The sequence below is a fragment of the Salvelinus fontinalis genome, chromosome 19, assembly GCF_029448725.1.
Source record: "Salvelinus fontinalis isolate EN_2023a chromosome 19, ASM2944872v1, whole genome shotgun sequence".
NCBI lineage: Eukaryota > Metazoa > Chordata > Actinopteri > Salmoniformes > Salmonidae > Salvelinus > Salvelinus fontinalis.
In genome coordinates this window covers 45,978,517-45,999,901 of record NC_074683.1, presented here as the reverse complement: position 1 = coordinate 45,999,901, position 21,385 = coordinate 45,978,517, and the positions used below count along the sequence as shown (strand labels likewise).

Genomic DNA, 21,385 nt, shown 5'->3' with positions numbered 1-21,385 from the left:
CGCGGCCCGTCTCAGGAGGTTCCCGGACCGCCGACCGTCGCTGGAGGCTCCGGACCGCCGACCGTCGCTTGAGGCTCCGTACCGCAGACCGCCTCAGGAGGTTCCGGACCGCGGCCCGTCTCAGGAGGTTCCCGGACCGCGGCCCGTCTCAGGAGGTTCCCGGACCGCGGCCCGTCTCAGGAGGTTCCCGGACCGCGGCCCGTCTCAGGAGGTTCCCGGACCGCGGCCCGTCTCAGGAGGTTCCCGGACCGCGGCCCGTCTCAGGAGGTTCCCGGACCGCGGCCCGTCTCAGGAGGTTCCCGGACCGCGGCCCGTCTCAGGAGGTTCCCGGACCGCGGCCCGTCTCAGGAGGTTCCCGGACCGCGGCCCGTCTCAGGAGGTTCCCGGACCGCGGCCCGTCTCAGGAGGTTCCCGGACCGCGGCCCGTCTCAGGAGGTTCCCGGACCGCGGCCCGTCTCAGGAGGTTCCCGGACCGCGGCCCGTCTCAGGAGGTTCCGGACTGTGAACTGTCGCCGGAAGCTCTGGACTGGGAACTGTCGCCGGAAGCTCTGGACTGGGAACTGTCGTCGAAAGCTCTGGACTGTGGAGGCGCACTGTAGGCCTGATGCGTGGGACCGGTACCGGTGGCACCGGGCTGATGATACGCATCTCAGGGCGAGTGCGGGGAAGAGGCACAGGATGTACTGGACTGTGGATGCGCACTGGAGACCTGATGCATGGGACCGGTACAGGTGGCACCGGGCTGATGACACGCACCTCAGGGCGAGTGCGGGGAAGAGGCACAGGATGTACTGGACTGTGGATGCGCACTGGAGATCTGATGCGTGGGACCGGTACAGGTGGCACCGGGCTGATGACACGCACCTCAGAGCGAGTGCGGAGAGGAGGCACAGGATGTACTGGACTGTGGAGGCGCACTGGAGATCAGATGCGTGGGACCGGTACCGGTGCCACCGGGCTGATGACACGCATCTCAGGGCGAGTGCGGAGAGGAGGCACAGGACGTACTGGACTGTGGATGCGCACTGGAGACCTGATGCGTGGTATTGGTATAGGTGGCACCGGGCTGATGACACACACCTCAGGGCGAGTGCGGAGAGGAGGCACAGGACGTACTGGACTATGAAGGTACACTGGAGACCTGGTGTGTATAGCCGGCATCAATTGTTCCGGACCTTTAACACACGTTTCAGGATGAGTACGAGGAACTGGCACAGGTGGCATCGGACAGGTAACACGCTCCTCAGGGCGAATGCCGTGCATACTACGCCAAACCAACAGCTCTCTCTCTTCACTTTCCTCCAATTTGTCCAATAACTCCTCGACAGTCTCTGACTCACCCCTCAACTTCGCCGACTGCTCCATGTGCCCCCCGACTCCTGCCAAGGAAGGCGATCCTGTCCTGCCAGGATTTCCTCCCAAGTCCAGGATCCCTTCCCATCCAGGATCTCTTCCCAAATCCAGGATACTTCCTCCTCTTGGGCACGCTGCTTGGTCCTTTGTTGGTGGGATCTTCTGTCACGATCGTTTTAATGATGAGACCAAGGCGCAGCATGCATAGAGTTCCACATAATTTTAATAAAGAGAAACTCACTAAACAAAACAACAGAAGCACAACGAAACGTGAAGCTACTGGAGTGCACAAAGGCAACTTAATGTAGACAAGATCCCACAACATGCAATGGGGAAAATGGCTACCTAAATATGATCCCCAATCAGAGACAACGATAAACAGCTGTCTCTGATTGGGAACCATATCAGGCCAACATAGACATACAAACACCTAGATGACCCACCCTAGTCACTATCACGCCCCAACCAACACAGAGAAAAACAGCTTACTATGGTCAGGGCGTGACACCTAACCTTAAATTAAGACCAAAAAGCGAAATGTTGTTTCCATGAATTTTTGCCATATACTGTGGACAATTTTGACTTTATAGCCAATCTTTTGGAAACTGCTCAGTTCTGCCAGCAGGGCAAGACTCATAACAATAAATGTCAACATGCAGAAAATACAATAGACGTAGAAAACCCAATAACATTTACTGACTAAGGAATCCTCAATATATCACTATCACAATTTCATACACAATTAGTAATAATTTCTTTGTTTGGGAAGGCATCAAAATCAAAACGGAAGCAGAAAAGTCATTCAGTGTATTCGAATGGCACATAGTATCAAAGCAAGTGCATATTTGATGATTGGCAGGGCAATATAAAATACCTGCTCTTTGCCTGATGCACTTTAGGGGGGGGTAGAATCAAACCACAACCACATGCCCATCCCTGACTCCTGCTATATGTAGTGCCATCAGAAAGTATTCACAACTTTTGACTTTTTCCACATTTGTTTTGTGTTAGACTGAATTTAAAATGGATTACATTTAGTTTTTTTGACTGGCCTACACACAATACCCAATAATGTCAAAGTGGAATTATGTTTTTTGTCATTTTTACAAATTAATAAAAAATGAAAATTAATAAAAAACACTTTTTTATGGCAAGCCTAAGTTCAGGAGTACAAATGTGCTTAAGTCACATAAGTTGCATGGACTCTATGCAATAATAGTGTTTAATATGATTTTTAAATGACTGCACCCCACAAAAATCTCTGTACCCCACACATACAATTATCTGTAAGGTCCTTCAGTTGAGCAGTGAATTTCAAACAAATTCAACCATGAAGACTAGAGAGGTTTTTCCAAGGTACAGAGTGGCAGGCAGGCAGTATGGTCAGGCAGGCGAGTTCAGAGTCAAGCCAGGCAAGGGTCAAAACTTGGATGACTATCATTTTTTTTTGAAAATTAACAAGCTGGAGCACGGAGTAACACTCTGGTTGACTTGACAAAACAAGACGAACTGGCACAGAGACAAAAAACACAGGTATAAATACCCAGGGAATAATGGGGAAGATGGGTGACACCTGGAGGGGTGGAGACAAGCACAAACACAGATGAAACAGATCAGGGTGTGACAGTGGAAGGGGGAAAAGTAGGGAACTTGTCTGTCAGCCCTGCATTAAATGCCATAATTGGTTAAAAAAATTGACAAATAAAAAAGTATACCAGTTTCATTTAAGGACCAAAAAATGTGACAGCTATGCCATATAGATTGCAAAATAGTAGGGAAGAGATTTTCGAAGTACCGATTCCATGGCACATGGTTTATGAACTGATACGCAAAACGGATTCAAAACTTTGAATTTTTCATCAAAATTATTATACAAAATTCTTGCAACCAATAGATTGTTATATATATGGGGGGATACAACCTTCTCAGAGACAGAATCATTAGATAATTTGTTTTGGCACTGTCCATATGGAGCTTGTTTTTGGTCACAGGTCCAGGAATGGCTGAAGAATTGCAACATTTACCTGAAGCTCACTCTGCAGATAGCACTACTGGGTGATCTGAAAAGTCATAGTCAATCGATCAATAATATAATAATACTTTAGCAAAAAAAACTATTTTTAATGTACAATCTGTACAATTTATGAGAATAGAAAGGTTCAGAACTTTTGTGAAACATCACAGCACAGTTGAAAAATATATGGCAATTATAAATCCAATGTGGATGGTGTTAAGAGATAGATGGGAGGGGTTGAATGGAGCTGAAGGTTGGTAATAATAATAACTAATAACAACAAGATAACTAATGTAAAACATACTGTGTCCATAAAACGTATATAGGTTCATCACTTTTGTGAATTAAATAGATGGGAGAGGTTTAGGTTGAGGTTGAGGTTAGACGAAGGACAGGAGTAAAAATATATATATATATATAACTATTGTAAAATAGACTGTGCCATAAAAAGTATATAGTATGTATAAGCTGGAAGTAGAAGCCTAAGCGTTGTTGTTCACTAGTTTACTCCAATTAGGGAGGGGTGGTAGGGTTACAAAGTAAATCTCAAGACTTCCGCCGAAGTCGGCTCCTCTCCTTGTTCGTGCAGCGTTCTGCGGTCGACGCCGCCGGCTTTCTAGCCATCGCCACTCCCTTTTTCATGTATCTATTTGTGTTGTCTTGTTTCCTGCACACCTGGTTTTCATTTCCCAATCAATCTACATGTATTTATTCCTCTGTTCCCTTTCATGTCTTTGTGTAAGACTGTTTGTGTTACGTGTGTATTGTTGATGCGCCAGACTGGCTTGTTTTTTCCATGTTGTTTTTTCACGAAGATGTTTATTGTTAAACATAATTCTTGTGACTGTTTGCGCGTTTTGCACTTTTTCCTAAATAAAGTGTGGGCCTGTTCACAAACCTCTGCTCTCCTGCACCTGACTTCGCTACCAGTACTGTAACGGCAGCCTTCCTCCTCTTCGTCTGAAGAGGAGGTGTAGCAGGGTGTCACGTTCCTGACCTGTTTTCTGTTGTTTTGTATGTGTTTAGTTGGTCAGGACGTGAGCTGGGTGGGAATTCTATGTTGTGTGTCTAGTTTGTCTGTTTCAATGTCAGCCTAGTGTGGGTTCTCAATCAGAGGCAGATGGTAGTCGTTGTCTCTGATTGAGACTCATATATAGGAGGCTTGTTTTGTGTTGGGATTTTGTGGGTGTTTGTTTCCTGTCTCTGTGTTTGTTCTGCACCAGATAGGACTGTCTCGGTTTTCACGGTTTGTTATTTTGTTTGTTGTTTGTAGTGTTCACTTGTTCTTAATTAAACATGTTTAACACTAGCCGCGCTGCACTTTGGTCCTCTCCTTCACCCCTGGAAGAAAACCTTTACACAGGGATCGGACCAATACGCAGCGTAGTTAGTGTCCATGTTTTAATAAAAACAACTGAACATGAACACAATACAAAATAACAAATGTGGCAAAACCGAAACAGTCCTATCTGGTGCAAATGAACACAAAGACAGAAGACAACCACCCACAAACCCCAACACAAAACAAGCTACCTAAATATGGTTCCCAATCAGAGACAACGACAAATGCCTGCCTCTGATTGAGAACCATATCAGGCCAAACAACAAACCCAACATAGAAACACAAAACATAGAATGCCCACCCAGCTCACGCCCTGACCACACTAAAACAAAGACAAAACCAAAAGAACTATGGTCAGAACGTGACAAGTACGCACACATTCTGACAGTAATAAAGGAAAATATATATTTTTAAAGATGTATGTGTATATATATATATATATATATATATATATATATATATATATATATATATTTACACTGCCTCTGAAAAGTTTAAGAACACCTACTAATTCAAGGGTTTTTCTTTATTTGTACTATTTTCTACATCGTAGAATAATTGTGAAGACATCAAAACTATGAAATAACACATGGAATCATGTAGTAAAAAAAGTGTTAAACAAATCAAAATATATTTTCAATTTTATATTCTTCTAAGTAGCCACACTTTGCCTTGATGATGGCTTTGCACACAATGATTTATACTTTTACTTTTGATACTTTTGTATATTTTAGTAATTACATTTACTTTTGATACTTAATTATATTTAAAAGCAAATACTTTTTTACTTTTACTCAAGTAGGATTTTACTGGGTGACTTTCACTTTTACTTGAGTCATTTTCTATTAAGGTATCTGCTTTTACTCAAGTATGACAATTGGGTACTTTTTCCACCGCTGCTAGCTAGGCTACTAAAAGGTTGCAGTATGGCTTCGGTTTTTAAAGCTTGACAACAATGAATAACCATAAAACAAAACCTGCAACAAAACGACATGCAAAGAAGAAACAAGGTATATTACAGCAACATTTGAGCAATAGCCAGGCTGGCTACTCAACTACAACACATGTTGAGTGCAGCATACAGCAATGCTGCATTCAACTGCACTGGTGATCCATGCGGTGCCACAAAACTAAAAACATGTTTTAAGTTTCAATGTTACAACAACCTAGCTACTTTTTAGTTATTTGGAGTTACTATATACTTTTTGATTAGGGTCGCAGCATATTATGCACATCTGCAAGCATAGCAGCAAAGGCTGGACAAATATTATTTATCTCTTCTTTTGTTTTAATATGTTAAATACTATATGCAGCATCCTATGTACATAAGTGGACATTATAAAGGGACATATTTTTTCTATTAAAACAATGGCCAGTTTTGGTCGCAGTTATATGCATGTTATTTTTGTAAAAACAAACATAATAGGCTATGTTTGGCCTGTGAATTCGTTGTGTTTGTTCAATATGTTGTGTTTTTTCAATACGGCCCATGCGCTGATTGAGTTTGACACCCCTGCACTAAAGTAATATTGCAAAACATTTAGCAAAGCAATCCACTTGTTGTCATGAACACAAAGTGTTATGTTTAGGGCAAATCCAATACAACACATTACTGAGTGCTAATGTCCATATTTTCAAGCATAGTGTGACTGTATCATGTTATGGGTATGCTTGTAACTGTTAAAGACTGGGGTGTTTTTCAGGATACAAAAATAAATGGAATGGAGCTAAGCACGGGCAAAGTCATAGAGAAAAACATGATTCAGTCTGCTTTCCACTACAGACTGGGCAATTAATTCACCTTTTAGCAGGATAATAACCTAAAACACAAAGCAAATCTACACTGGAGTTGCTCACCAAGAAGACAGTGAATGTTCCTGAGTGGCCAAATTACAGTTTTAACTTAAATCTACTTGAAAATCTATGGCAGACCTGAAAATGGTTGTCTAGCAATGATTCACAACCAATTTGTTAGAGCTTGAAGAATTTTGAAAAGAATAATGGGCAAATGTTGCCCAATCCACGTTTTGACAGTTCTTAGAGATTTGCCCAGAAACATTTACACCTGTAATCGCTGCTAAAGGGGCTTCTACAAAGTAATGACTCAGGGGTGTGAATACTTATGTAAATTGGATATTTCTGTATTTCTTTTTTTTTAATTAGCTAAAATTTCTAAAATCATCTTTCACTTTGTCATTATGGTGTATTTAGGCGGTAACACAATGTGGAATAAGAGTGTGAAGACGTTCTGAAAGCACTTTAAATAGGGCTTCCCCACCTCCTAATTCCCAATTTACCCCAAGTCTCAAACTAAATTACATCATGCACTTCATGCACTTACAACGCCTTGAATGTCAGCATATACACTGCTCAAAAAAATAAAGGGAACACTTAAACAACACAATGTAACTCCAAGTCAATCACACTTCTGTGAAATCAAACTGTCCACTTAGGAAGCAACACTGATTGACAATACATTTCACATGCTGTTGTGCAAATGGAATAGACAACAGGTGGAAATTATAGGCAATTAGCAAGACACCCCCAATAAAGGAGTGGTTCTGCAGGTGGTGACCACAGACCACTTCTCAGTTCCTATGCTTCCTGGCTGATGTTTTGGTCACTTTTGAATGCTGGCAGTGCTCTCACTCTAGTGGTAGCATGAGACGGAGTCTACAACCCACACAAGTGGCTCAGGTAGTGCAGTTCATCCAGGATGGCACATCAATGCGAACTGTGGCAAAAAGGTTTGCTGTGTCTGTCAGCGTAGTGTCCAGAGCATGCAGGCGCTACCAGGAGACAGGCTAGTACATCAGGAGACGTGGAGGAGGCCGTAGGAGGGCAACAACCCAGCAGCAGGACCACTACCTCCGCCTTTGTGCAAGGAGGAGCAGGAGGAGCACTGCCAGAGCCCTGCAAAATTACCTCCAGCAGGCCACAAATGTAGCGCCTCCACGCTGACAGACACAGCAAACCTTCTTGCAACAGCTCGCATTGATGTGCCATCCTGGATGAGCTGCATTACCTGAGCCACTTGTGTGGGTTGTAGACTCCGTCTCATGCTACCACTAGAGTGAGAGCACCGCCAGCATTCAAAAGTGACCAAAACATTAGCCAGGAAGCATAGGAACTGAGAAGTGGTCTGTGGTCACCACCTGCAGAACCACTCCTTTATTGGGGGTGTCTTGCTAATTGCCTATAATTTCCACCTTTTGTCTATTCCATTTGCACAACAGCATGTGAAATGTATTGTCAATCAGTGTTGCTTCCTAAGTGGACAGTTTGATTTCACAGAAGTGTGATTGACTTGGAGTTACATTGTGTTGTTTAAGTGTTCCCTTTATTTTTTTGAGCAGTGCATGTTGTTATTCTACTATAATGTCATCTGAAATCTATTTTGAATGTCAATTTGCTGACCCCTTGAAATTACCCAGACTCAAGAGAGTCTGTGTATTTTGCCGCCATTTGGATTACTCTGGTATTACAGCACCCGGAACCATCTCTGATGTTGCAGGTTCTCATACCCGCCCCCTTTCCCTCTCCTCCTATCACTGTTGACTTCTCTACCGGAAGTTGTGGACGCACTCTACGCGGGAAACCAATGTTTTTTTTGTCTGTGCAGTCTGCTTGTAGACTGGACTCAGCAGAAAAGCGAAACAGCGGAAAAACAGGTAGATAGAGATAAATGTTTATTTATGCATATGTTCTGGATGTATATCTGAGTAATTCAATAGGTAATATAACTTTAACACTGTTCATTAGGTCATCGCAAGTGGTTTACTTCATCACACAGCTAGCTATCTGAACTAGCTAACGTAAGCTAGCTAGCGATTGAGCTAACTTAGCTCTGGCTAAGCTAACGAACATGTTGGCTTTACTAAGCAACATTTCTCGTAGGTACTGAGCTCAATGAGTATATGAGAGTAGAGCACTTGAAAGTTGCTAATGTCCCAACTTTCTTCACTGCCTTCTCATTTACACGTGACTGTTGGTGTCAACAACACAACAATTGTTGTTTGTTCAGTTGCTAGTTATAGCTAGTATCTCTAGCTGACATTCTCCTTACTCTTTCTTCCTTTCCCTGTATTTAGTAGCAGGATGAAGGTGATAACATGTGAGATTGCGTGGCACAACAAAGAGCCTGTCTACAGTCTGGACTTCCAGCACAACTCAGAGGGCCGCATACACAGGCTGGCCACAGCAGAAGTGGACACCACTGTCAGGGTGAGTACTAGCTAGCTGTTTAAAACAACCACATTGTCCAAATCGAAGTTTAGTGGTCGTGTACACAGATTTTCAGATGTTATGGCAGGTGCAGCGCCATGTCTCTCTTACTCTCTCTCACACACACTTACATAGTTACACACAAACTGAACACTTGTATGCATTAGCAGAGGGCATTTTTCTCTCACTCACACTGCTTGGTAAGGGAACAATGTAGTTATGCTTTCAGAGACAATGACCCAACGCGTGTAGTGGCTCTGTGTGATGCTGTAACGTGTGGTGTCACTTGCTGTGGTCAGCTGTGGCGTGTGGAGATGGGGCCTGATGGGAAGGCAGTGGTGGACTTCCTGTCAAACCTGGCGTGGCACACCAAGGCCGTCAACGTGGTGCGCTTCTGCCCCAACAGCGAAATGCTCGCTTCTGGAGGAGATGGTGGGTCACTATGTAGCAAACTTTTATATAGCAAATAGAATCGAACAAGGGTGATCAGCTTCTCCAATGCTGAAGGTGCATAAAGATGTCGGAATTCAAAAATGACATCATGGTTTTACCACTATCCATGGCGTTTTAAAACTATGGTGTGACATGGTTCAATTTTCCAAACTTGAAGCTAAAAATGGGATCATGTTTACTGTGGTTATGATACAAAAAAAGAGTAACAGAGAGCAATGTACAATACGGAAAACTTGGCAAAAGTCATTTGTGGTAAGTGCATGGAGGCCGCCATCTTTTTGCACCTCTGGTATTGTAATCAGTTGATTCCAAAACAACAATAATATACAATTTTTTTATTTTTGTGTTTTACCAATCTCGTTGAGATTAACTATCTCTTTCCAAGAGAGACCTGGCCTAAATAGCAGCACACAAAGTTGCAGACACATTTACAGCATGAAGCACTACAGTTTAAAAAACTTGAATGTACACATTGAACAGTAAGATGGTTTGAGAGTGTTGTGAAACTAGGGGTCAACATTGACGCCCCCCCCCCCCCCCCCCCTAATTTTCCATCATAGTGTTTAACCTAGCTTTAAACTCATTTAAAGGGACGAGGTCCTGTAATTTCAGGACCGTTTGAAACTCGTTCGAAGCGGAAGGTGCAGAGAACTGGAAAGCTTTTTCCCCCTAGTTCTGTACTGGCTTTAGGCACAATCAACAAAACACAGTTGAGTCAGGCAATAGTTTTTCATGTGACTGCTTGATAATGTAGTTAGACTAGTAAAAAAAGGGAACTGTCTCAGTATGGCTTTATAAATAAAAACGTACAAATGATTTAATCCCCTGAAGAGTTAAGGAAGGCCAGCCCACTCGCACATAGAGGGTACAGGGATGTGAGAGCTTTGGAGTTGGTAACAAACCTCAGCACCCCATGGTACAGTGGTCATCATAAATATTGACCTCACAGGGGCGTACATGTACAAGATATCACCATAATCAAGTATAAGCATAAAAATAGTGCAAACAAGCCTCTTTTATCGCTTCAAAATAAAAACATGACTTATTACGGACCAAAAAAAATCCAGCTTGTGCCTGAGCTTTTTCACAAGACCTTCGGTGTGGGATCTTTCAAGAAACCCAAGTACTTGTAAATTGCTATGATAAGAGATATTCAGTCCACAGAGTATATTTTTCCATGTGAGTGTAATGACTGTGTAACAGATGCAACCATCCTGCTGTGGAAGCTAAACGACAGTAAGGAGCCTGAACAGGCCCAATCGTTCCAGGAGGAGGAGGAGGATAGTCAGCTCAACAAGGAGAGCTGGAGTGTGGTCAAGACCTTGAGGTGAGACCCTCTAATAAATGCCCTTATCTACAATGCATGGTCCGCTCCCTGTAATATTTTGATATGTCTTACTTCATAACCACAGCTGTGATTGTTGTTTAAATTGTTTGGTAGGGGACACATAGAGGATGTGTATGATATCAGCTGGACCCGGGATGGGAACTTCATGGTCTCTGGTTCTGTGGACAACACTGCCATTATGTGGGATGTCACAAAGGGTAAGATGTGTGTACACAAAGTGTGTCTGTTGAGTTGTACCTCTATTACGTTTACTCGCGGTGAATGCATGCTGTTCATTAGTTATCACACAGGTAGTAACTGTGTTGTATTTCTCAGGACAGAAGCTGTGCATCTTTAATGACCATAAGAGCTATGTGCAGGGAGTGACCTGGGACCCGCTGGGCCAGTATGTGGCCACACTCAGCTGTGACCGGTAGGAACACACCGCACACAGCCACTGGTTCTGCGTGAGAAGCCATTTTGTCTCTCCCTTAATCAGTGATTAGTCAAACTAACATATAAACAATGAACCAGCATCAACTGGTAAACAATGTAATATGATTGATTGCCAATCTGACTGTCAACTCTCTCTTTCAGGGTGATGCGTGTGTACAGTACTCAGAGCAGGAGGAAGGCCTACAGTGTCAGTAAGATGGGCTCTGGATCAGCTGTGGGGGGAGAGGTCAGTATGAGCTGAATGGACAATCTCCCATACACACATGAAACAATCATACACACACTGAACACTCAATGATGTAATGGTGTTTATTTGCTTCTGTACAGGTGAAACAGTATCGAATGTTCCATGATGACAGCATGAAGTCTTTCTTCAGGCGACTCACCTTCACACCGGACGGATCCTTTCTGCTTGCCCCAGGTACACAAACACAAACGAAAACAATTACTCTGTGTATTTGTCTGGTGACTTGAAACAGGAAGAAATTGTGTCCTGTGCTGCTGTCATATCCTTTGATGTGGAGGTTATAGGTGACATCCTGTTTAGCCCATCTCCTTTCTCTCTGTCTCTCCCTCTCTCTCTCTCTGTCCTTCCTCTGCGTTCTCTCTCTATGTGTAGCGGGGTGTGTGGAGGCAGGGGAGAACGTCACCAGCACTACATACGTCTTCTCCAGGAAGAGCCTCAAGAGGTCATTGCTGCCAACCAATAACCCTCTGGGGACAATGAAGATTTAGTGAAATGAACTGAGACTGTCACAGCCTGCAGTTTGCTTCTGTATCAGAGTATGGGTATAACCTGTATCTGCCTTTCTGTATCTTAGGCCCATAGCTCACCTGCCCTGCCCTGGTAAAGCCACCCTGGCTGTACGCTGTTGCCCTGTCTACTTCGAGCTGAGGACCAAGAAGGGAGATGGTAAGGACACACACAATAGCAAAAAAAGTATAGCTAACTCCCTTCCTCTCCTCTCTATGCCTTCCTCTCTCCTCACCACTCCACTCTCCCTTCCCTACAGATGCCAGTGCCCAGCCCCTGCCCAACATGTTTGGCTTGCCCTACAGACTGGTGTTTGCTGTGGCATCAGAGGACTCCATCTTCCTCTATGACACTCAGCAGACCCTACCCTTCGGCTACGTGTCCAACATCCACTATCACACACTCAGCGACCTCACCTGGTACACACATGCTCTTCAGATGTCTTGTATTGCTCTGTTTTTGATTAGCTTGAGGTAGAAGATGCCCTTGATCTAGGATCTGATGACCCTATCCCCCAATCCCAAACTGCACTGAAAAATGTCTGACCCTGTATCAGTGTTTGGGGTAACTTCTAACTACTCCTTGTGATAATAAGTTGTTGTTGTATTATTCCAGTCTGTGTTCCATTCAGTCTATTTAGTGATGATGTGCTGTTGTAGGTCTCGGGACGATTCTTTCCTGGCGGTGTCTTCTACAGACGGCTACTGCTCCTTCCTTTCCTTCTCTCCTGGCGAGCTGGGCACCCCCCTGAAGGAGCCCCCAGTCCTGGAGGTCGTCACCCCCGGCAACGGCCCAGAGAAGAAGGGCAAGAAGGCTGCCATGGCTCGCATGGTGTCCCCCGTCCCTAAAACCACAGAGAGCACCGCCACTGTCCACGCCATTCCTAAAGAGACCCCCAGCACCCCCCTCTCCTCCCATCACCTCCCATGCCACCCCCCTGGTCCCTGGGGGTGAGGAGAAGAACAACCCTGGCAAGGCCAAGCCACAGCCCCATAGGATCACCCTCAACACCCTGGAGGGATGGGGCAAGCCCAGCACCCCCAAAGCCACTGCTGCTAATTCCCCCAAGATCCCTACCACAACCAGCATCAGCGCCCCCTCCACCCCCAACACCCCCTCTACAGCCCAGCCCTGCCTTACCCCAAAGGCCCAAAGAAACACTCTTGGCCCCAGCACCCCTAAAGCTTGCACCACCCCTAAAGAACCTGTCCCCAGGTAAGAGCACAGACACAAGATGTCATGGATTTTTTATCTATAGACCATTGTGTGTCTGGTCTGTATTTTTGTGTGCCTGTGTTTGTCTAATCAATGTAATGCTTACCTGTGAGTCAGAGTTTGTGCATTGGTGCGTATATTAGTGAGAATGTGTTTCTGCATGTGTGAGTAGCGTTTGCACGCTAAATCCCTGAACTCCCATTCAAATGGCTGGTGGTGACTGCCTGGTACCTACCTACACACAGCTACTACGTCACTGCCACATGATCACTGGATGGAAGGGAACAGTTAGACGGATAGGCTGATGGGAGCACCAGCCAGGGCAGCATGCCTAGTCTAGGGAAGGACATTGAACCATTTCTCCCCTACTGTTTCCATTTATTAGAAATGTGCAGTATCTAAGAATCTCTACGCAGGTTCTGAATCCACATTGTGGATGATAAGTAATTTGTTGACATTGAGTGTGAGACAAAATAATGGCAGAGCTTGCGGCGTGTATTGGTCGTTAGCTACTGTCTGTCAGAACAAAACCCTGTCTGGTATTCAGGGTTCTTTGGACCCCACCCACTGTTAATCACGTACCGATTATCCTGAGAGGCTGCCGGCAGACAAGATGGGCAGTGTGTGTGTGTGTGTGTGTGTCCGGTCATTATCAGTCTGTGAGGAGATTGAATGAGGAGAGAAAGAGCATAGATGGGAAGAAGTGCAGTTAGATTGTTATTATTTGCCGTTTTTTTCCCCTTATGAATCCTAAATTAGGTGCAAGTTTTTCTTATGTAGGCCTACATAAAAGCCGCATTTTGGAACTTATTCCTAAGCCACCTACTCAAGAGCCGGGTAGAATCCCTCTCTAAGTCACTGTTCTCTCGCTACCTTCTGTTTTTAGACGGATATCTCTGACTCCCGTCGTCTCTAGATCTCCAGCTGCCTTTACCACACCCTCCACGGAGAAAGCCAAACATGGTCAGCATATCATGCAACAACCAACACAGGGATTTGCCAAGCACTTTTACAACAAGGCCAGGGATTGGCTATGGACAGTGTTATAGTTACCTGTCTCTGTAATGGGTCTGCCTCTGAGCGCCCAACCAATGAAACAAAATTAACATCTGAGTATACTAAATGATGTAAAATCCTATTCCTAAGAAAGATTTATTCAGTCCAATGTTCTGTATACGATTGATGCATGTATTTTGGTTCACCTTTTCCCCCCAGAACAACCCTCTCCCCCCACCGACCCTGTGTGCCAGCCCCCAGAGTCCAAGCGGCCCAAGACCAGCACCCTGGCAGGCAAGACAGGGGTGGCTCCAGCCTCAATGGCCACACCCAACCCCTAAGGACCCCTCATTGCCAAGAACCCTCTGCAGGACAGAGTGGTGTCAACATGCAACTCGCATATTATCATTACGCACGCACACACACACACACACACACACACACACACACACACAGTCACACACAGTCTAGCCTATAGAACTGCTTAGAGACTGGTGTTGTGACCTAATTTACACGCTCACAAGAGTTCACAGAGCATAGACTGGTGTTTCCTCCTAATGCAACTTTCTGTATGTTTTTGTAATTTCACATCCTGAATTCTTCTGTAGCTTAATTTATTGGATAACCAGGTAGTTATTTAAGTGATAATGCCCAAGAAGCATTGTTAGCCGTGCCAATATATCCTCCAAACACCGTCTTCAAGGGCAGTATCAATTTTATACAGCGGGTTACCAACATATTCAAATAAGGTTATTTTCATGAATTTATTCATACTATTTCATCATTCCTCAAGATATAGTCCAGACACAAATCTAGGGTTGCTACCCAAGCCGGCTGGTCGGTCGTTCAGTCTTTTTGTTCTGTATCTATGCCATACTGGCAGGCAACGTTCTTATCCCCTGCTTGCTAGCTAGCCAACTACGGCTACCTTACAGTCACGTCAAACAGTGCAGACAGAATAACAACAGTAGCTGCATTTGTTTAAGCTGCTTTCTAGTGACATTTATTTGGAAACATCCATAACAATGAGCTAATGAGACGCGATTTAGCCTGGCTTTGAAAATGTGCTCTCTCATCAGGGCACTGTTGTTCAGAGGAGCTAGCTAACAACACAGCTACAATAACTTCAAACGGAAACTGGAAAGACTGCAAACTAGCTTTGTTTCATTTGACCTTTTTTCAATTGACATTTCTTTGTTTATATTCATAAAAATGATGCCAGTTGATTCATGATTTCGACTGGCTGAGAAACGCTGCCTGTCTTTCTCGTCCCGACCCCTACAAGTTCATAACTATGCGACAGCTGGAGAGAGACAGACAGCAATGTTCATACAAATCTCCATTGTTGAAAACTAAATGTTAGTCTAAAAGAAATGTGAGAATGTCTAGATGCTTTTTAAAGTTTAGAACTTCCCTGCCTGGTCTGAAGAGACAGTGGATTGCGTATTCAGATGGAACAGAGTAAATGTACATTTTAACATAGATTAGATAGATTTTGCCAGTGGTAATTTGTGGAATAGACACCGGCTAGAATGTGCTTTTAACCAATCAGCTTTCAGGATTAGACCCACCCGTTGTATGATGTAAATTAAAACTGTGTGGTTCCAGCCCTGATTGGCTGACAGCCATGGCATATCAGACCGTAAACCACGGGTATGACAAAACATTTATTTTTACTCCTCTAATTATGCTGTTAACCAGTTTATAACAGCAATAAGGCAGCTCTGGGGTTTGTGGTATATGGCCAATATACCACGGCTAAGGGCTGTGTCCAGGCACTCCGCGATGCGTCGTGCGTAAGAACAGCCCTCAGCTGTAGTATATTGGCCATATGCCACACCCCCTCATGACTTAATTCTTAAATATAAATGTACCTGGCTAAAAATAAAGGTTAAGAAACATTAAGTTACATATAAGATAAAACTACCTCAGTCCAAATTATGCTTAGCTCATTTATGAAACTGTACAATGGTCATTGACTTTAGTCTGAATGGTTGTCTCTAGTGGTGTTACATTGGGGTTATTTCTCCTTTTTATATGAATGTTTGTATATTGTACTTTTTGGATTTTGGTAACACTTCAATACAATAATGCTTGTCTAAAAAAAAATATGTATTTGTTACGTCTCTCTAAACATTCCCATGAATGTTCTCAGGACCTAGGTGGTAAATCTAAAAACACTATGAAAAATCAGGGAAACCAGGTCTGGTATTCATAGCTGACTTTGAAAAGGCCTTTGATAAAGTACGACTGGAATTTATAAATGCCTGGACTATTTTATTTTGGAGAATCTCTTATACAATGGGTTAAAGTTATGTATAGTAACCCCAGGTGTAAAATAGTAAATAATGGCTACTTCTCATAAAGTATTAAAATGATAAGAGGAGTAAAACAAGGTTGTCCACTATTGGCATATCTATTTATTATGACTATCAAAATGTTAGCTTTGAAATCAGATCCAACCATTAATATCAAGGGGCTAGAAATCCAGGGATTAAAAACAAAGGTGTCAATGTACGCTGACAATTCATGTTTTCTTTTAAATGTGTAATGTGGATCCCTGCACAGCCTCAAAGGATCTAGATCATTTTTCTAATCTCGCTGGATTACAACCAAATTGATACATGCACCATATTATGTATTGGATTGCTAAAAAATACAAATTTTACATTACTGTGTAGTTGACCAATAAAATGGTCTGATGGAGAAGTGGACTCTCTTCATATCCTGAAAAAATGAAATTATCTTACTACAATACATTTTTTTAAATTTGTCAAAAAAGATAATCTTACTACCATGGAAAGGACAATACCTATCTATTTGTGAAAAAATCACCCTTATAACCCTTTAGCCATATCCCAGTTTACCTATTTACTTATGCCTACACCTAACGACTTGTTTTTTAAATTATATGAGCAAATGATATTCAACTTTATTTGGAAGCGCAAGCCAGACAAAATTAAACGGGTTTATTTATATAGTAAATATGAATTTGGAGGGCAGAAAATATTAAAGGATTGGACCTCACTACAGGCTTCAGTCATACAAAACTGAAATTTAAATTCAAACTGGTTCTCTAGCTGATTAGTAAGAATGGCTCACCCCGTGTTCAATAATGGCCCTTTCCCCTTTATTCAGATTACAACCTCTCACTTTTGGTTAAGTAAAATAATCTCCAAAATATTGTAAAAAAAAAAACACATGCCATAGAAAGCTGGTTGCAATTTCTGTTTAATCCACCAGAAAATAACAAATATTACAACAAATAGTATGGTTAAACTCAAATATACTAATTGATAAAAAATAAAAATTTCATGGAAAAACTGTTTAAAAACAGTATAATCTTCGTAAATTATATCATAAATAGGACTGGTGGAGTTATGTCACACATGCAGTTAACAAAAATATATGAAAATGTCTGCTCTATCCAAGATTACAACCAAATGATTGCAGCATTACTACAAAAATGGAGGAGGCAAGTGGAAGGAGAAGGAACTTGTCTGTTGGCCCTGCATTAAAGACCAAAATTGGTTAAAGGAAATTGTGATAAATAAAAAAAGTATACCAGTAAAATTAAAGGACCATAAAAATGGCAGTTGAGTCATACAGGTTGAAAAATAGTTGGGAAGAGGTTTTCGATGTAACGATTCCATGGCACGTGGTTTATGAACTGATAAGGAAAGAAAACTTTGATTTTAAATTTAAATTATAATCCAAAATTCTTGCAACCAACAGAATATTTATATATATAGTACCAGTCAAAAGTTGACACACCTACTCATGAAAGGGTTTTTCTTTATTTTTACTATTTTCTACATTGTAAAGTAATAGTAAAGACATCAATGAATAATATAATAATAGAAGACATAAAAACTATGAAAAAACACATATGAAATCATGTTGTAACTAAAAAAGTGTTAAACAAATCAAAATATATTTTAAATTTGAGATTATTCAAAGTAGCCACCCTTTGCCTTGATGACAGCTTTGCACACTCTTGGCATTCTCTCCACCAGCTTCACCTGGAATGCTTTTCCAACAGTCTTGAAGGAGTTCCCACATATGCTGAGCACTTGTTGGCTGCTTTTCCTTCACTCTGAGGTACAACTCATCCCAAACCAACCTCTGAACAGTTGATGTTCAGATGTGTCTGTTACTTGAACTCTGTGAAGCATTTATTTCGGCTGCAATTTCTGAGGCTGGTAGCTCTAATGGACTTATCCTCTGCATCAGAGTTAACTCTGGGTCTTCCTTTCCTGTGGCTGTCCTCATGAGAACCGGTTTCATATCGCTTTATGTTTTTTTCGACTGCGCTTTAAGAAACTTTCTAAATTCTTGACATTTTCTAGATTGACTGACCTTCATGTCTTAAAGTAATGGTGGACTGTCATTTCTCTTTGCTTATTTGAGCTGTTCTTGCCTAAATATGAACTTGGTCTTTTACCAAATAGGGCTATATTCTGTATACCACTCCTACCTTGTCATAACACAACTGATTGGCTCAAACGCATTAAGAAGGAAAGAAATTCCACAAATGAACTTTTAACAAGGCACACCTGTTAATTGAAATGCATTCCAGTTCCAGGTGACTACCTCATGAAGCTGGTTGAGAGAATGCCAAGAGTGTGCAAAGCTGTCAAGGCAAAGGGTGGCTACTTTGAAGAATCTCAAATATAAAATATATTTTGATTTGTTTAACACTTTTTTTGGTTACAAAATTATTCCATATGTGTTATTTCATAGTTGTTATGTCTTCTATTATTCTACAATGTAGAAAATAGTAAAAATAAAGAAAAACCCTTGAGTGAGTAGGTGTGTCCAAACTTTTGACTGGTACTGTATATGGAGGATACCTCCATCGCAGTTCTGCAGATTTTGCTGCGAAGAGACAGAACCATTAGATTGCATGTTTTGGTGCTGTCCATATGTAGCCTGTTTATGGTCGCAGGTTAAGGAATGGCTGATGAATTGCAAAATGTATCCGGAGTGAACTCGGCAAATAGCACTACTGGGTGATTTGAAAAGTTATAGTCAATCGATCAATAATATAATAATACTCTTAGCAGAAATATTTATAATTAATTTAGCATCTGAGCTAAATAGGTTATTGTATATTTGTATGTTTCCAATTCATGATGAATTACGGTTGTATGTGTGTTTGCTACTAATCTCCTGTTAAGTGTGTTACAGGCCAATGGAGAAAACAGTTAAAGGCATACATGCTCCAAGGCCTACTGGAAGTGACCGTGATGGCAGCACACGTTCTTTTGACCATACCAGACCATGGTTACCATACTGTTTGTTTCTTTAGTTTTAATGATCAGAATTCGTTTTGTGAGAATTTACTTTACATTTTTGTATCCAGAAGAATGACAAATAAATGAATCAAACTGCACATTGGATTCGTATGTGTCAAGACTAACATTTTGCCACTCTCCATTGTTGTTGAAGGATTAGAATGGAAATTGTATTAGGACAATTATATTGAACAATTTAGCCACTAAAGAAACAATGAGAATAGAAAGGTTCAGAACTTTTGTGAAACATCACAGCACAGTGGGAAACAATATGGCAATTAGAAATTAAAACTGGATGATGGTCTTTGGAGATCGATGGAAGGGGTTTAGGGTAGCTGTAGGGTGGGACTGAAAACACACTACATGGTCAAAAGTATGTGGACACCTACTTGTCGAACATCTCATTCCAAAATCATGGGCATTAATATGTAGTTGGTCCCCCCCTTTGCTGCAATAACCGCCTTCATTCGTCTGGGTAGGCTTTGCACTAGATGTTGGAACATTGCTGCAGGGACTTGCTTCGTGAGGCTGGGTATTGATGTTGGGTGAATAGGCCTCGCTTGCAGGCGGCGTACCAATTCATCCCAAAGGTGTTTGATGGGGTTGAGGTCAGGGCTCTGCAGGCCAGTCAAGTTCTTCCACACCGATCTCGACAAACCATTTCTGTATGGGCCTCGCTTTGTGCATGGGGGCATTGTCATGCTGAAACAGGAAAGGGCCTTCCCCGTGCACAGAATTGTCTAGAATGTCATTGTACGCTGTAGCGTTAATATTTCATTTAATTGGAACTAAGGGGCCTAGCCCGAACCATTATTCCTCCACCAAACTTTACAGTTGGCACTATGTGTTGGGGCAGGTAGCGTTCTCCTGGTTATCCGCCAAGCCCAGATTCGTCCGTGGTGAAGCATGATTCATCACTCCAGAGAATGTATTTCCACTGCTCCAGAGTCCAACGGCGGCGAGCTTTACACCACTCCAGCCGATGCTTGGCATTGCGGATGCTGATCTTAGGCTTGTTGTATGGCTGCTCGGCCATGGAAACCAATTTCATGAAACTCCCAACAAACGGCTATTGTGCTGACGTTGCTTCCAGAGGCAGTTTGGAACTCGGTAGTGTGAATTGCAACTGAGGACAGGCAAAAGAATGTACGTACTATGTGCTTCAGCACTTGGCGGTCCCGTCCTGTGAGCTTGTGTGGCCTACCACTTCACGACTGAGCCGTTGCTCCTAGACATTTCCATTTCACAATAACAACACTTACAGTTGACCGGGACAGCTCTAGCAGGGCAGACATGAACTGGCTTGTTGGAAAGGTGGCATCCTATGATGGTGCCACGTTGAAAGTCAATGAGCTCTTCAGTAAGGCCATGCTACTGACAGTGTTTGTCTATGGAGATTGCATTGCGGTGTGCTCGATTTTATACTCCTGTCAGCAACGGATGTGGCTGAAATAGCCAAATCCACAAATTTGAAAGGGTGTCCACATACTTTTGTATATATAGTGTATGTTGAACTACAAATAAGAAGAAAGTGGAGTTGGATTGGACACACCATACGAAAACTGGCCACCAACCACTTGCCTTCCATGAAATGGAACCCCCAGTGCAAAAGAAAGAGGGGTTGACCCAAAACACTTGGAGGAGAGACTTCCAGGCAGAGATTACGGCAAAAATGGTGGATAAATTAAGACAGTTCACTCAGGCCGTTTACCATTGAAAGAAATGGTCAGTTCCTGTCTACTTAAGGGGGTGTCTCTCCCATAGACACCAATGTGATAGCAGCTGGGTCTGATCTAATTAGTTAATTGACTTCCATTGAAACAGAAAAAATGAGGGAGTGGGATGTCTTGCTTCCTCTTCCATCTCTCATGACCGAGAGTGGCCTCAACTGGTGCGACCTGAAAAAACTTTCCCCGGCCCAAACCAAGGGGGATGAAGGACATTCGTCAATGGC

The 21,385-nt window shown here is 42.7% G+C and overlaps 1 protein-coding gene across 1 annotated transcript; it reads left to right on the top strand.

Moving 5' to 3' along the window:
• The first annotated feature begins 8,270 nt into the window (after positions 1–8,270).
• On the top strand, positions 8,271–19,529 carry LOC129816833 (chromatin assembly factor 1 subunit B-like). Its single transcript, XM_055871754.1, is given in 15 exon segments — positions 8,271–8,380; positions 8,801–8,933; positions 9,233–9,365; positions 10,590–10,713; positions 10,828–10,931; positions 11,050–11,146; positions 11,311–11,395; positions 11,497–11,590; positions 11,789–11,858; positions 11,991–12,082; positions 12,183–12,342; positions 12,583–12,838; positions 12,840–13,138; positions 14,025–14,101; positions 14,354–19,529. Coding segments are annotated over 14 exon segments (1,839 nt in total). The 5' UTR covers positions 8,271–8,380; positions 8,801–8,807; the 3' UTR covers positions 14,476–19,529.
• Positions 19,530–21,385: the final 1,856 nt, after the last annotated feature.